This window comes from Salmo salar, chromosome ssa13 (genome assembly GCF_905237065.1).
Source record: "Salmo salar chromosome ssa13, Ssal_v3.1, whole genome shotgun sequence".
Classification (NCBI taxonomy): Eukaryota; Metazoa; Chordata; class Actinopteri; order Salmoniformes; family Salmonidae; genus Salmo; species Salmo salar.
The window spans coordinates 33050438-33067284 of record NC_059454.1 but is presented as its reverse complement, the minus strand read 5'-3'; the positions used below and the strand labels follow the sequence as shown (position 1 = coordinate 33067284).

Below are 16847 nucleotides of genomic sequence, written 5' to 3'. Positions count from 1 at the left end.
GGATACAATCTCAGTACAATTTTGGATTAAATTGATGCTAGAAGGATTTCAAGGGTCCATCCCAAGGGTCCATCCCAATTTCAAGGGTCAGTCAGAAAGACCAGTACCCAAACCCAGTACATAAAATACTACCTGACACACCCCTTATGGACTGATTTTAAGAAATGGTTATTGTCTGAGATGTCCTCAGTCTCATAAACATCTTTAAGGAAAAGGGCTACCTTAAGACATCAAATAATATTAGAAATGAAACTCAATTACAGTATGTTTATTTTGATAAGTGTTTTCATTTCACCTCTGTACATACTCTTTATTTTTTTTACAGTTGATAAAGTTACATGTACGTGTGCATCTTCATCTTCATGGGTTGAACACAGTGAATGAGCATTTTAGAGAACAAACGAGAGCTACAAGAAATGTAAGAACACCAATTCCATTCATTTAAAAAGACAATACAAAATCCAGACATTTTTACATGAGAAATAACAATTTCCAAGTGCAAATACCATTATCAACTCTATGATACATCATAGCAAACGCATGTTTAAAAAAAAGCTACAAAACAGAAACATCTGATGTGTTCAGGTTGCAGGGACAGAGGGAGGAAGATGAAGGAGGGAGAGAATGGTGAGTTGGGATTTGGTGGGAGCAGTGAGTGCTATTGACATCGAAATGCTGAAGAAAAAGAAACTGGATGATATAAATAGTAATGGCAACTTAAGACAACCATAAATGTAGCTAGGCTTTTTTTGGAAACATTCAAAGGGATACAGATATGGCATTATGTGTGACTTGTATTAAACAGTTCCTCTGGTCTGCAAGGCTAGACCACCCTTGTCTTACAATTTAGCAATGTGGTCAAAATCCCTTTCCCTTATCCAGAAGCACATGTGCTTACAACTATCTAAAGGTTGTGTACAGTAGCTTTTACTGTTTACACTTTTTATTTTCTCTTTTATATACAACAAAAACTGAAAAACAACAAACCATCAGAGTTTGCAAGGGAAATCCATATGATGTTTATGAGCAGTAATATATTTATTTGTCTTCAATGAGGGTTTGAGAGTGTTGAGGGGATTACTTGTTATCATTGTCATTAGCTTTTACATTGACAATGCAATTGTTAGCAATATTTCAATTGCAATATTATTGTATTGATCAACTATATTGGTATTTCAACATTATTGGTGTGGGATGCTGAACTTTATTCACAACCCTAATGTCAGTCACAATTTTTTTTTAAGAAATCCAAGAATATGTTCTCAATATGTGTTGGCAGATTAAAACATTTTTTTTTTGTATTTCTCTGGACACAGAGAGAGGAGTAACACAATGGAGACTTAATTCATTGCACTTATACAACAAAGGTAGGATGACAGGCTCTAGATCTAGTGCACAAGATAATAACTTGGCCTGCCATGCAGGCAGTCTTTGGAAGAGCTGGTCTTATTGGGACAGAATCTGACATGGGCGTTTGGGAAGGAAAGGGGCTGGGGTGGGGTACTTGGATTAGGGAGAGGGTGAAGAGGACATGGGTGGAAAATAGTTTGGGGTCCTGCTCAAGATAATTAGGATTAAAAGGATTCAATCCTCGTCTAATTTATTTTCATTATTTACAAGATTGAAAGAAAAAATCTATAAAATGGGTTGGTAGGCCATGGATGAAGAGACAAATGTGATGTGACTATCATTTACATGAGGACAGGTGGTAGAATTATATTTATACTTATGATGCATCTCTCTCTCAACTTTATTTTATATTAAAGCAGGGGTGTCAAACATACGACCCGTGAGGAGGTCCAATAGGGCCCGCGGGTGCTTTGAGTAAAACAATAAAAACTTGAACGTTAAAACGATTTCCTAAATTCCCAAACCGATTGACAGCAAGGAAATATTTTAAAAAATTCAGTGCGGCCCTCCGGACCTTGTTGAAGACTGAATGCGGCCCCCGGAGCAAAATGAGTTTGACACCCCTGTATTAAAGCAATGGACTATTAGTGTGATGCGAGGTCAGAAAACACCAGAAAAAGGACTTGAGATTGAAGAATTAAAGTGACCTTTTTAAAAGAAGCAGCAAACGTATGTCCCTCAAAGACATTTCTCTGTCTCTCTCTCACAGAGTCGTGTCCAACAAAGACATTGTCTGTATCACAGAGGCGTGTCCCTTAATTAAGACATCTCTGTCTCTCCCTCACCAGTCATGGTCCACAGAGACATAGAGACATTTCTCTGTCTCTCTCCTGTGGCTTTCACAAATCTAGTTTTCTATTTATTTTCCAAAATGTCCATCACGTTCTGGAAAGAATTATAAACTACACTGTATACGCTTTGTTAAGTTAACTTGGATATAGAATAACAGAAAATGTCTGAACGTAGGTAACAGACAGTTATACAATCTGGACAGAAGAAAAAAACATAGAATAACTGTTTTAACAGTAATACCTTAACAAGAAGTTGCTCTAAGAGCTCAGATATAGTAAGGCTTTGAATGTTGTGGAATGTAACTATGACATGAAACTGACAGGTCTTTCTCCTTGAGGATTGTTCATGGAGGATATAAATCTACAAAAGGTTATACATTTATCAAAACAGACTCGTCTTGGAATGGATTGAGCTGAAGCTGGAACTCAAGTGAAATACTATTTATTAAAGCACATTTATTATAACTCAGTTCCAGCTCTAAACAAATGTGACAAACATATTACCCTTGTAACATCCTTCTTCTTGTCTGACATAAATGCCACTACCGTTGTCCATTTTGTCAACACAGACTTAACATGCGTCATCTGAAATACGCACACATCCTTCGCATTGGGGATTGCTGTGAAAATGACATACAAGGCCATATATGCTAATAGAAACAGCAAAAAAACTAAGACACCAACATATTGTAGTGGTGATAAATATTCAGAAAGAAGAGATGAGAAAGACAGCCTGTACTGTACTTTGACTCAAGTTGGTTGACTTCATGGACTGTATGGTTGTGGAGGAAATGAAACGGCTTAAAACCAAACAGATGAAGAAGATCAACATGTGGGACTGCATAGTGAAGTGTGTCGTCAAAGCCTCTACAGTATGAAAAAATAGAAGAAAAAAGAGTTATTTTGGTCAACTTGTTTAAAGTCCTGTGAGAGTTCTGTGTTTGGCCTGTAAGAGGGGGCGGGGTCTGGTGCTTTAGGGGCGGGTTTGGTGTGGCAACTACTTATATGGACGCAAGAAGCCGGAGACTTTGCTGCTTATGAGGCGTATGAACGAGCGCGGCAGCATCTCGTTGGACTCCCGAGTGGTGTACTTGAAGTAGTTGTTTGGGTGGGCCAGCACGTCGAAGAGAGTTTTAATCAGCTTTTTATCCTGATGGAAAGAAGACAACAACACAGCACACTTATACAATTATATGACAAGTATACAATTATTTATTCAGAGAACACCTGACTTGAACATGAACATGACCCACTAAGGGATGTAATAGTATGTATCTTAGCAGCAGGCACTAACCTTTAGGATTTCTTGATGGTTTTCAGAGGCATAGAGTCTTCCATCCCTGACAATGTCCTCTACAAGCTGTTCATAATCCTCTGTAAATACACAAAAAAACATGATACATTAAACACCAAACATCTCAGAATGCGAGGACTTACCCACTCTGTTTTATCATTGAGAGTTCATGTGATGGGTGAGAGTTTACCATCGTAGGTGACATAGGGGATCTGGAAGCCTCGGGCACTGTTAGCCTCGTTGGACTTGAAGTTGATCCAGAGTCTGCGGGAGCGGGCGGTGAAGGCGATGGGTCGCTCGTACGTCTGACATGTCTCATAGGTGGTGATGGACGTGGCCGACCCTGGAAGAACAGACATGAAAAACAGAAGATTGACTGAATACTCTAACTTGGCATTCTGGATTGATATTATGGTTGTGGAACACCACACTGGTTAGAGAGGAGGCTGGTGAGGGGAGGAAGGCTCATAATAATGGCTGGATGAAATGGAATGGTATCAAACACATGTGCTGGGATATATGAGAGTTCTCACAGTTCTTCCTCATAACCAGTACGTCTCCACACTCATCCTCTGAGGGCAGGAAGATCTCAGGCACCACGATGAGGATCTTGCGCTTGCTGGGCGGGTTGATGTTCCAGATGCATTCCACGTTAGCTGGGTAGTTCCCGGGGTAGTTGGGGGACTCAATGTAACCTGTGAACTCGCCCATCTCTCCTCCGCATTCTCGGTCTAACATACACATACATACACACAAGAATACACGTTATTAGTGAATCCATCTGGAGCTGTGGAAATAGAGACAATATTAAAAAAATACAATAGATTTTCATTTGGCTGGATAAATGAAACATTTTTCAATTAGTCATGTGCGAATTTTGGAAACATTTAGATAATTTATGCATCCTGTATTTTGAATTTGATATTCTGAGAAAAGGCATGGACCTTTTGAAAGTCCAAAAGTGAAAGATTTTCCCTTTGAAAATAATTCCTATATGCAGATAGCAGGTTTATACAATCAGGCCCTTACTCTTGCACTGAGAGACACTGGTGGCCCCATCAAAGTCTGTAGTGGTGTTGCCAGGACAGGTAATGCAGTAGTTCTGTCTGAACTCTGTCTGGTAGCTGCCCAGAGGGCAACGAATACAGCGGTGCACCGTAGTGTTGTAGTAGTGGCCAGGGGAGCACTGAACTGCAGAGAGGAGAGGGATGACACATACACACATTTACAAACCAGATCTGAGATGAAATATTGAACTGATCACACAGATGTGTAGATCTCTCTTGTCGTGATGTGTGTTTTGTCCTACATTTTTTATTTGAATCCCCCGTCCCCACAGGAGGCCTTTTGCCTCTCGGTATGTCATCATAGTAAATAAAAATGTGTCCTTAATTGACTTGCCTCGTTAAAGGTTAAATAAAATACAAATAATATGATGTAACTGGTTGGATAAACCACTGACCTTTGACCTCACAGTCATGGAAGGAGCTGGCCCCCTCCCGCTTGGTGCTCAGCCCCCCTCCGCAGGGGAAGCACAGGGTCCGTCCCAGGTCTGGCTGGTAGGAGCCATACGGGCATGGCTGGCATGGCTTAAACCCATCACTGGAGTAGTACCCAGTGGGGCACTGACCTTGATGTAGACAACAGTGACAATAGACACTTTCAGTCAGATAGAGATGTACAGTACACTGTGCTACACTCCATCATAGGCTATTGTACAATGTTTGCACATGCAGACATACGTATGGAGATTAGTGCGCTCTGCCATCAGGGGTGTGTATGTACCTGCGCAGGAGGAGATGTTGCGTGCCCCGGCAGGTCCATGCCCATCACTTCCAGGGCACAGGTCACAGGCCAGCTGCCCCTCCCTCTCCTGGAAGGTGCCAGGTGGGCACTGAACGCAGCGCTCCTGTTCCCCGTGGTAGTATGATCCCGGCAAACATCTGACTGAGAGAATAGCCAGAGGGGCTCTGGTGAGAGAGCTATGCAGTCCAGTACACACACTGACACCAAAAACTCTTCTTAGCACCAAACTAACTAGCACAACACATCTCTGGAGATGTTTGTGTATTCAGTACACAAGACTCTAAAACTACATAAATACATAAGAGTCATAAATAGTCATGACAACGGATGTAAGTTTATGGTTTGTGTCATGACATTGTCTTGGCTGTTTATAACATCTGTTATATTAGCATTATAACAGTTTCAGGCAGAGTCTGGTGGTGGTAACTAGTGACAGAGAAAGATGGCTGCCTAACTGGTCTTACCACAGTGTCCGCTATCCTTCTCACGGCCTGGCCCACAGTTCTCATGGCTTGAAGCGACCTGGGGCAGCTTCTGGGCCACCTCGTACTCCAGCCCAGCCACGCGGATCAGGAAACGGTCCTGGTTGATCGACTTCTTCAGGGCCTTGATGTATGTCTTCACCTGCTTCTCCATGCGCTGGCGCAGGCAACTCAGGTTACAGCTCCCTATGGGGGAGAAAGGGAAGTACAGGGAAATATTATCTGTAACTGTGCGACCTGATCAATCAATTCAAATATATTTATCAAGCCTGTTTTGCATCAAGTGCTTAACCTGGCCCAGACCCACAAAGAGCAAGCTGCAGCATGCTGGCAAGTAGGTATATCAAAGAGGACATAAATCCCAGTAATGGTGTCCAGACTGACTGACCTGTGGTGTCCCCTGGCTTGACTTCCGCCTCCAACTCAAGGGTGATGCGTGTCACTTCCTTATTGGTGGGGTTGCGGGCACGGCGCCCTTTGGACTTCTTGGTGGAGTCACATTTGAGGTTGACAAACGTCACCAGGCAGTTATTGCAGGGCTGTCCACCTCCTAGAGACATAAACATTACCTTGTGTCAGGAATTAGGATCCATTTTAGGTCTTTCATGGGTTAGTTAGGGGTGGCAGCACTGGTTTGGGAACAACAGCAAATTAGACAGATTATTGGCTTCAAGACACAATCACAGTGATAGTTGCTATGTGTACATAACAGCCCACAAAACCCCAAATGTGCAGCTTGATATGCACATACTGAATAAGAGACATACAGAGAAAAAGAATACAGGTCTTTTTGTAAGGCCATCATTACCAAGGTCTGGCATGTAGGCCGGATGTGGCCCCTCACCTGGCCCCAGCGCTCGGCCCCTGTCCTCGGCACGGCCCGTCAGCTTGGGGTGCAGGTGGCACTTGGCATCTTTGATCTTGAAAGAGGCAGTCTGCTTCACTGGAGGGGCGCCTGTCTCTACAGATAAACAGAGCAGTGTAGGTGGATGGGTGTAAAGAAGGATTCCACTAGAATAGAACCATTCAGTCCATGAAACTGTGGCAAAGATAGGAACAATATACAAATACATTGATACTGACCACAACCCTAACCCTAACCCTAACTCCAGATGTAACCTAACTCCAGATGTAACCCTATCCCTAGCTCCAGATGTAACCCTACCCCTAGCTCCAGATGTAACCCTAACCCTAGCTCCAGATGTAACCCTATCCCTAACCCTAGCTCCAGATGTAACCCTAACCCTAGCTCCAGATGTAACCCTATCCCTAGCTCCAGATGTAACCCTATCCCTAACTCCAGATGTAACCCTAACCCTAGCTCCAGATGTAACCCTATCCCTAACTCCAGATGTAACCCTATCCCTAACTCCAGATGTAACCCTATCCCTAACCCTAGCTCCAGATGTAACCCTATCCCTAACCCTAGCTCCAGATGTAACCCTATCCCTAACTCCAGATGTAACCCTATCCCTAACTCCAGATGTAACCCTATCCCTAACCCTAGCTCCAGATGTAACCCTATCCCTAGCTCCAGATGTAACCCTAACCCTAGTTCCAGATGTAACCCTATTCCTAACCCTAGCTCCAGATGTAACCCTAACCCTAGCTCCAGATGTAACCCTATCCCTAACTCCAGATGTAACCCTAACCCTAACCCTAGCTCCAGATGTAACCCTAACCCTAACTCCAGATGTAACCCTATCCCTAACCCTAGCTCCAGATGTAACCCTATCCCTAACCCTAGCTCCAGATGTAACCCTATCCCTAACTCCAGATGTAACCCTATCCCTAACCCTAGCTCCAGATGTAACCCTAACCATAACTCCAGATGTAACCCTATCCCTAACCCTAGCTCCAGATGTAACCCTATCCCTAACCCTAGCTCCAGATGTAACCCTATCCCTAACCCTAGCTCCAGATGTAACCCTATCCCTATCCCTAACTCCAGATGTAACCCTATCCCTAACCCTAGCTCCAGATGTAACCCTATCCCTAACTCCAGATGTAACCCTATCCCTAACTCCAGATGTAACCCTATCCCTAACCCTAGCTCCATATGTAACCCTAACCATAACTCCAGATGTAACCCTATCCCTAACCCTAGCTCCAGATGTAACCCTAACCCTAACTCCACATGTAACCCTAACCCTAACTCCAGATTTAACCCTAACCCTAGCTCCAGATGGAACCCTAACCCTAACTCCAGATGTAACCCTAACCCTAACTCCAGATGTAACCCTATCCCTAACCCTAGCTCCAGATGTAACCCTAACCCTAGTTCCAGCCACAACCTTCTACCAAAGTCCTAAGAATGAGTCTGAATCTGTGGGACACTGTACCGATGCAGCTCTGACTGCTGCTTGTGTTCAGTCTGGCTGGGGTTTTGCCTCGAAGGATGGGGATGCCACAGCTCACTGTATAGCTGCTGTCAGATTCTGCAAAGGATGAAACATATTGTTACAGCTTCAGTCAGAAGTCATTCAAATCAATAATAACATATAATAACATATTAAGAGAATAACAGCTGCAGCAATGTGAATGGACTTGGTTATTGTATGTGGATGTCACTACCTGCCAGATAGTGAGCCTTGGAGGCGCAGGTGAGGGAGCAGCTCTCTTTCTTGCCCGTTTTACTGCAGGTCAGAGTGGTCTTGGGAGCTAGGCCAGGCAGACATTTCACCAGCTCTGGATGAACATAAAAACAAAATTACACAATCATACACTACTCTTTAAAGGTGCAATATGCAGAAATCACTCCGCCATTTCCTGGTTGCAAAAATTCGAATAGTTTGCCTAATTTCAGTTTATGTGACAAAACAAGCATAGTGCAGAGAATCAGTGTACCATCTAAACCGCTGTGAAATATATTTTCAATAACCAAAGATATTGTATTTTCAGCGGATTGAAGCTGGTGTACCAAACAAAAAGTAAAAGATGCAAAAACAAAAAGCAAGAACAGGAATCATAGAAATAGCGTGCAGAGAACAGATCTACCGCTTCTTAGACTTGCTTTCAATGAGAATGACAGATCTATAACTCATATTTCTATGTGAATAGAACATTCCACAATACAGCCTTAATTACAGGGATAGGGTTACATCTGGAGCTAGGGTTAGGGTTACATCTGGAGTTAGGGATAAAAATAGGGTTACAGGCAGCTTAGTGGAGTCTGCCACTAGCACAGTCAGTGTAGTCAGCTCAGCTATCCCCATTGAGACTGTGTCTGTGCCTCGATCTAGGTTGGGCAAAACTAAACATGGCGGTGTTCGCCTTAGCAATCTCACTGGAATAAAGACCTCCTCCATTCCTGTCATTATTGAAAGAGATTGTGATATCTCACATCTCAAAATAGGGCTACTTAATGTTAGATCCCTCACTTCCAAGGCAGTTATAGTCAATTAACTAATCACCGATCATAATCTTGATGTGATTTGCCTGACTGAAACATGTCTTAAGCCTGATGAATTTACTGTGTAAAATGAGGCCTCTCCTCCTGGTTACACTAGCGACCATATCCCCCCCACGCATCCAGCAAAGGCGGAGGTGTTGCTAACATTTACGATAGAAAATTTCAATATACAAAAAATCACTGCGTTTTCGTCTTTTGAGCTTCTTGTCATGAAATCTATGCAGTCTACGCAATCACTTTTTATAGCTACCGTTTACAGGCCTCCTGGGCCGTATACAGCGTTCCACACTGAGTTCCCTGAATTCCTATCGGACCTTGTAGTCATGGCAGACAATATTCACATTTTTTGTGACTTTAATATTCACATGGAAAAGTCCACAGACCCACTCCAAAAGGCTTTCGGAGCCATCATCGACTCATTGGGTTTTGTCCAACATGTCTCCGAACCTACTCACTGCCATAGTCATACTCTGGACCTAGTTTTGTCCCATGGAATAAATATTGTGGATCTTAATGATTTTCCTCATAATCCTGGCTATCGGACCACCATTTTATTACGTTTGCAATCGCAACAAATAATCTGCTCAGACCCCAACCAGGGATCATCAAAAGCCGTGCTATAAATTCTCGGACAACCCAAAGATTCCTAGATGTCCTTCCAGACTCCCTCCGCCTACCCAAGGACGTCAGAGTACAAATATCAGTTAACCACCTAACTGAGGAACAAAATGTAACTTTGCGTAATACCCTAGATGCAGTTGCACCCCTAAAAAAAACATTTGTCATAAGAAACTAGCTCCCTGGTATACAGAAAATATCCGAGGCCCTGAAGCAAGCTTCCAGAAAATTGGAACGGAAATGGCGCTACACCAAACTGGAAGTCTTCCGACTAGCTTGGAAAGACAGTACCGTGCAGTATCGAAGAGCCCTCACTGCTGCTCGATCATCCTATTTTTCCAACTTAATTGAGGAGAATAAGAACAATCCCAAATGTATTTTTGATACTGTCGCAAAGCTAACTAAAATGCAGCATTCCCCAAGAGAGGATGGCTTTCACTTCAGCAGTGATAAATTCATGAACTTCTTTGACGAAAAGATCATGATCATTAGAAAGCAAATTACAGACTCCTCTTTAAATCTGCGTATTTCTCCAAAGCTCAGTTGTCCTGAGTTTGCACAACACTGCCAGGACCTAGGATCAAAGGGAGCCACTCAAGTTTTTTAATACTATATCTCTAGACACATTGATAATCAAGGCCTCTAAACCTTCAAGCCGCATACTGGACCCTATTCCAACCAAGCTACTGAAAGAGCTGCTTCCTGTGCTTGGCCCTCCTATGTTGAACATAATAAACGGCTCCCTATCCACCGGATGTGTACCAAACTCACTAAAAGTGGCAGTAATAAAGCCTCTCTTGAAAAACCCAAACCTTGACCCAGAAAATATAAAAAACAATCTGCCTATATCAAATCTCCCATTCCTCTCAACATTTTTTGAAAAAGCTGTTGCGCAGCAACTCACTGCCTTCCTAAAAACAAACAATGTATACGAAACGCTTCAGTCTGGTTTTGGACCCCATCATAGCACTGAGACTGCACTAGTGAAGGTGGTAAATGACCTTTTAATGGCGTCAGACCGAGGCTCTGCATCTGTCCTCGTGCTCCTAGACCTTAATGCTGCTTTGATACCATCGATCACCACATTCTTTTGGAGAGATTGGAAACCAAATTGGTCTACACGGACAAGTTCTGGCCTGGTTTAGATCTTATCTGTCGGAAAGATATAAATTTGTCTCTGTGGATGGTTTGTCCTCTGACAAATCAACTGTAAATGTCGGTGTTCCTCAAGGTTCCGTTTTAGGACCACTATTGTTTGCACTATTTATTTGACCTCTTGGTCACAATGTTAACTTTCACTGCATTTCCGGATGATACACAGCTGTACATTTCGATGAAACATGGTAAAGCCCCAAAATTGCCATCCCTGGACGCCTGTGTTTCAGACATAATGTCACGACATCCGTCAAGGTCAGTCTCTATCCTTGTTCATGCGGCGTTGGGTGGTCGACGTCACCGGTCTTCTAGCCATCGCCGATCCACCTTTCATTTTCCATTTGTTTTGTCTTGTTTTCCCGCACACCTGGTTTGCATTCCTTCATTACTCGTCTTGCATATAACCCTCTGTTTCCCCCCATGTTTGTGTGTGGAATTGTTATGTGTTAATGTATGTGTACTCCAGGCTGGTTTGCGCCGGGTTATTGTAACCCGTGTGTGGTTAGTTTTCTGAGTGCCGTGTTTTGTTCGCCTCAATAAAGGGCTCTGTTTGCTACGCATTTCTGCTCTCCTGTGCCTGACTTCCCTGCAGCCAGTTATACACTCCTTTACACATAAGGAAGTGGATGGCGGCAAATGTTTTACTTTTAAACTCGGACAAAACAGAGATGCTAGTTCTAGGTCCCAAGAAACAAAGAGATCTTTTGTTGGATCGGACAATTAATCTTGATGGTTATACAGTCGTCTCAAATAAAACTGTGAAGGACCTCAGCGTTACTCTGGACCCTGATCTCTCTTTTGACGAACATACCAAGACTGTTTCAAGGACAGCTTTTTTCCATCTACGTAACATTACAAAAATCAGAAACTTTCTGTCCAAAAATGATAAAGAAAAATGTATTTGTGCATTTGTTACTTCTAGATTAGACTACTGCAATGCTCTACTTTCCGGCTACCCGGATAAAGCACTAAATAAACTTCAGTTAGTGCTAAACACGGCTGCTAGAATCTTGACTAGAACCAAAAAATGTGATCATATTACTCCAGTGCTAGCCTCTCTACACTGGCTTCCTGTTAAGGCTAGGGCTGACTTCAAGGTTTTATTGCTAACCTACAAAGCATTACATGGGCTTGCTCCTTCCTATCTTTACAATTTAGTCCTGCCATATATTTGTTTTTTATTTAACCTTTATTGAACTAGGCAAGTCAGTTAAGAACAAATTCTTATTTACAATGACAGCCTAGGAACAGTGGGTTAACTGCCTTGTTCAGGGGCAGTACGACAGATTTTTTACCTTGTCAGCTTGAGGATTTGATCCAGCAATCTTTCGGGTTACTGGCCAAACGCTCTAACCAATAGGCTACCTGTCGCCCCATATATACCTACACGTACGCTATGGTCACAAGATGCAGGCCTCCATATAGTCCCTAGAATTTCTAAGCAAACAACTGGAGGCAGGGCTTTCTCCTATAGAGCTCCATTTTAATGGAATGGTCTACCTATCCATGTGAGAGAAGCAGACTTGGTCTCGACCTTTAAGTCTTTATTGAAGACTCATCTCTTTAGTAGGTCCTATGATTGAGTGTAGTCTGGCCCAGGGTTGTGAAGGTGAACGGAAAGGCACTGGAGGAACGAACCACCCTTGCTGTCTCTGCCTGGCCGGTTCCCCTCTCTCCACTGGGATTCTCTGCCTCTAATCCTATTACGTGGGCAGAGTCACTGGCTTACTGGCGCTCTTCCATGCCGTCCCTAGGAATGGTGCGTCACTTGAGTGGGTTGAGTCACTAACGTCATCTTCATGTCCGGGTTGGCGCCCCCCTCGGGTTCATGCCATGGGGGAGAACTTTGTGGGCTATACTCAACCTTGTCTCAGGGTAGTAAAAGTTTGTGGTTGAAGATATCCCTCTAGTGGTGTGGGGGCTGTGCTTTGGTAAAGTGGGTGGACTACCTGGCCTGATGACTCCTTGCTGTCCCCAGTCCACCTGGTCATGCTGCTGCTCCAGTTTCAACTGTTCTGCCTGCGGCTATGGAACCCTAACCTGTTCACCAGACGTGCTACCTTGTCCCGGACCTGCTGTTTTTGACTCTCTCTCTCTACCGCACCTGCTGTCTCTAACTCTGAATGATCGGCTATGAAAAGCCAACTGACATTTACTCCTGCGGTGCTGACCTGTTGCACCCTCTACAACCACTGTGATTATTATTATTTGACCCTGATGGTCATCTATGAACATTTGAACATCTTGGCCATATTCTGTTATAATCTCCACCCAGCACAGCCAGAAGAAGACTGGCCACCCCTCAGTGCTTGGTTCCTCTTTAGGTTTCTTCCTAGGTTCCTGCCTTTCTAGGGAATTTTTCCTAGCCACCGTGCTTCTACATCTGCATTGATTGCTGTTTGGGGTTTTAGGCTGGGTTTCTGTACAGCACTTTGTGACATTGGCTGATGTAAAAAGGGCTTCATAAATACATTTGATTGATTGATTGATTGACCATCATTTCCATGACTTGGAACCAAACCACAATGTATGTTTCAATCTTCTGACCACTGGGTGGCAGTGTTGCTACATACCAATGCAGTCCTTCTTGTTCCAGTGAAGCTTGTATCCAGGTGGACAGGTACACTCGTAGCTGCCCAGAGTGTTTACACAGCCATATTTACAGCCACCGCGGTTTATACTGCACTCATCAATATCTGCAAAGGGAAGAAGACAGTTATGACCATGTATGTCTAGACACAGAGTCTAATACACTCTTTTACATTTTAGCAGACACTTATCCAGACACTCACCTAGTCAGCTCAGGATTTCAAACCATCAACCTTTCAGTTACTGACACAATACTCTTAAACGCTAGGCTACCTGCTGTCCCACACTCATATGAGTGGATTCCAAAACACACCAAACGCATAGACATATGCACACTCACTCACTCACTCACTCACTCACTCACTCACTCACTCACTCACTCACTCACTCACTCACTCACTCACTCACTCACTCACTCACTCAGTAAACCTGGTTGCAAGAGAAGAAATAACATCAATATAACTGAGCTATCATGATAGATGAGAGAGAATAATTGAAAGAAACAAACGAGAATGTGTTCTGACAGCTGCAAATGAACAGAGTTTCTGTGAAGTCAATTCTACTGTCAGTGATCACTACTACAGAAGACGAATGTGTGTTTTGGTAAACCAGGCTGATTGCTCATTTGAAGTCTAATCCAGGGCATGTGATATCACTGCTCTGCATTTCCCCTTAGTCGAAACCTCAACTTCTCTTCCCCCAAAGCTCACTCTCTTTGGGAAGAAGAACATTTGGAGGGACTTCGCAGAGCCAAATAGGAGTAAATTATAATCACTTTTTAACACATAGAAACCAAAACCACTCAAACCATACAGGAACCAGATGGAGGTTGCCTAGGAACCCAGACAGAAAATGACTTTATTAGTGTGATGAGGGGGACAAGGCAAGGCAGTGTGGCTCGGGGCTGAGCGCTCAGCCAGGCTAAGTGACAGGGACACCAGCAGAGGAACACAGATAATGACAGTGATTGATGATGTGGCCTGCAGATAGAAACTGTTCCTCCCTGTTCTGTACAGCGTGAATAAAAACAGCCTGCGAGCCTCCAGTGCTCTGTCCTGCCATGGAGATGATGACTTCATCAAGAGTGTTTGGCTGGTGTTGAGTTGCCAGCTCCGCTCAATGCAAAGGAGATGCATCCGTCTGTCAAACAACTCGTCTGAAGTCTAACCTTCATGTTGAAGAACTCCATTTAAATAATAGAGAGCGGGAGATGGAGAGAGAATCACTTCTCCATGCCAAGCAAAGTTTATTTTTTCCTCTTATTCTTCTCAAGCTTGAAATGTGAATAGACTTTGAGTATGCTTTTATCAAGACATCTCTAGAGCTAGCTCTGTCTGTTTCTGTTTCTGCATCCTCAGAGGAAATCAACTCATGTATCCCAGAGGCCAATGTAGGACGGGAACATAAGGGGGGAGAGTCAAAGAGAGAAGTAAAACACTTTCAGATTGGCATGCATGCTGACAATTGTATGTGGCTGCTATCATCCGCTGGTGTCGAAGGCATTACTCCAATTCCAGGGGGGGAACAAAAAGAAATATGAAAATCAGCTAGCTCAGCCGGCGGCTCTTGCTTTCTTCAATAGACATCAATACCTGTCATCTCCCCGACACGCAGACACACATTCTCCTGCCCCAAACTCCGGTGAGACTGAGAGGCTATAGAATAGGCTAATCACAGTTTGACTGTGAAGGTCAACAGTAGACAGACAGCACCACGTCTGTAGAGCATTGATCGTGGGCTGTACAGCATTGATCTAGGGCTGTTAGCTATAATGGGGTACCTTGTCTCAAAGATAGGTTCTTTGGGACCTTTCTTGTCTTCATTAGTCTACTCAATACTTATCACGTGATTGTAACCGAGTCAAATAGAACATGTATATAAATTGTATCTTAGTGATCAAATATCAACTTGGTTTTATGTAAACAACATATTGATTCATTCAGATGGATTTATCATGTACCAGACAGTAACATCTATCAACTCTGTAGCTAGCGTGCCACCTCATATCATGCCTCTCACTTTAACACACACAGTGCAACTCCAACGTGATGTTTTTGTAATGGCTTGGAGGAGAATGTCTCAGTTGGGGAAGTCTCTCTCAGATGTCAGCTGAAGCCAGTGATGACAGGCCTCCACACTTTCCTTGACAGCAGGTCACTGACCTTATAGGGGTTGTTTGGGGTGAGTCCATTGTTAAGCACTGAGCAGCAGTCTCTGGAGTGTTTGGGAGCTATGTTTCAACTGATAAGCTACGGCGGGGAATAACACAACCTTGGTCACTGCTGAAGAAGAGGAGGTGCATGGGAAGCAACATAAATCTCAGGGTTATCTAACAGTTCTGATGGGAGAGAAGAGGGAGGGAAGAGTCATTCATCATTAGGAGGACTCTACAATGGCACACAGATACACTTATGCCAGGTAATTTTCCTGCCCTCTCCATCCCTCTCACTCACACATATTACTACATTCCATGTCCTGGAAATATGCTATCATAACATGCCTGCCTTGGTAGACTTGTCAAAACGAACAAGAATGGAGAAGAAATAATTGCAATGTGTTTTGTGTGTGTCTATAGGCTCTCTCTCTCTCTCTTTCTAACCTACACCTCCTCTGAGAGGCCCTCAGACTCTGGAGACGGCAGCAGATTCAGAGTTGTGATACACAGACCATGAAAGGGCCGCTGAAACAGCCTGATGCGCTCAAACGGGCCCCCCTCTCTCTCTGCCCTGCAGATCTGGCACACGCCAGCCACCTGGAACACGAGACTGCCTCCTTTATTTCTACCACACTGGACTTTACCACAGCATCAAGCACATAACTCTTACAATAATTGTTTGTTTAGTGACACAGGTGGAGTCATATGTGCTACTGTCACAAAAAGTCTTCCTTCACCTCGGGGTTGCTAGCATTAGACTTGACTGGTCTGGTTAAGCAATGTGAACTAGGGAGCCATCCAAACAGGCTACAAAAAAAACAAGTTGCTATAGAAGCTAGCTGAAGTAATGATCATGAAGATTCAAGTTATTATGGATAACTTAGCAGGCAGGTGTGGTTTCTAGAGAAAGTGAGGTGGACTGTGTGAATAATGGTGTACAGACACGTGGAGAGGGGGAATAAGTGTCACCTCACCTCCACAATGTGCCAGACCGTAGAGAACATAGCCTTTATGACAGAAGCACTGGAAGCTGCCAGGGGAGTTGACGCAGGAATGGTCACACGTCCGGTCAAAAGAACACTCGTCAATGTCTGGGAAGAGGGGAATATACAGAGAGACAGGTATAAGTTCACAT

At 43.6% G+C, this 16847-nt stretch overlaps 1 protein-coding gene across 4 annotated transcripts in view; it reads right to left on the bottom strand.

Annotated features, from left to right (window-relative positions):
• Positions 1-253: 253 nt before the first annotated feature.
• The window catches only part of LOC106566910 (signal peptide, CUB and EGF-like domain-containing protein 3), a 101785-nt gene continuing 85191 nt past the window's right edge, over positions 254-16847 (bottom strand). For 2 of the 4 annotated variants that reach the window (XM_014135494.2, XM_014135496.2), the window contains 14 exons: positions 16687-16803; positions 13542-13664; positions 8358-8471; positions 8126-8221; positions 6592-6744; positions 6172-6333; positions 5766-5969; positions 5281-5442; positions 4958-5125; positions 4525-4686; positions 4029-4226; positions 3686-3838; positions 3496-3575; positions 254-3351 (listed from right to left, as the gene is read on the bottom strand). In XM_014135494.2, coding sequence (XP_013990969.1) covers positions 3199-3351; positions 3496-3575; positions 3686-3838; positions 4029-4226; positions 4525-4686; positions 4958-5125; positions 5281-5442; positions 5766-5969; positions 6172-6333; positions 6592-6744; positions 8126-8221; positions 8358-8471; positions 13542-13664; positions 16687-16803 — 2045 coding nt within the window. In that variant the 3' untranslated portion in view covers positions 254-3198. The remainder of the gene's footprint in view (positions 3352-3495; positions 3576-3685; positions 3839-4028; positions 4227-4524; positions 4687-4957; positions 5126-5280; positions 5443-5765; positions 5970-6171; positions 6334-6591; positions 6745-8125; positions 8222-8357; positions 8472-13541; positions 13665-16686; positions 16804-16847) is intronic. The other 2 variants (XM_014135495.2, XM_014135497.2) reach the window with 1 other exon arrangement.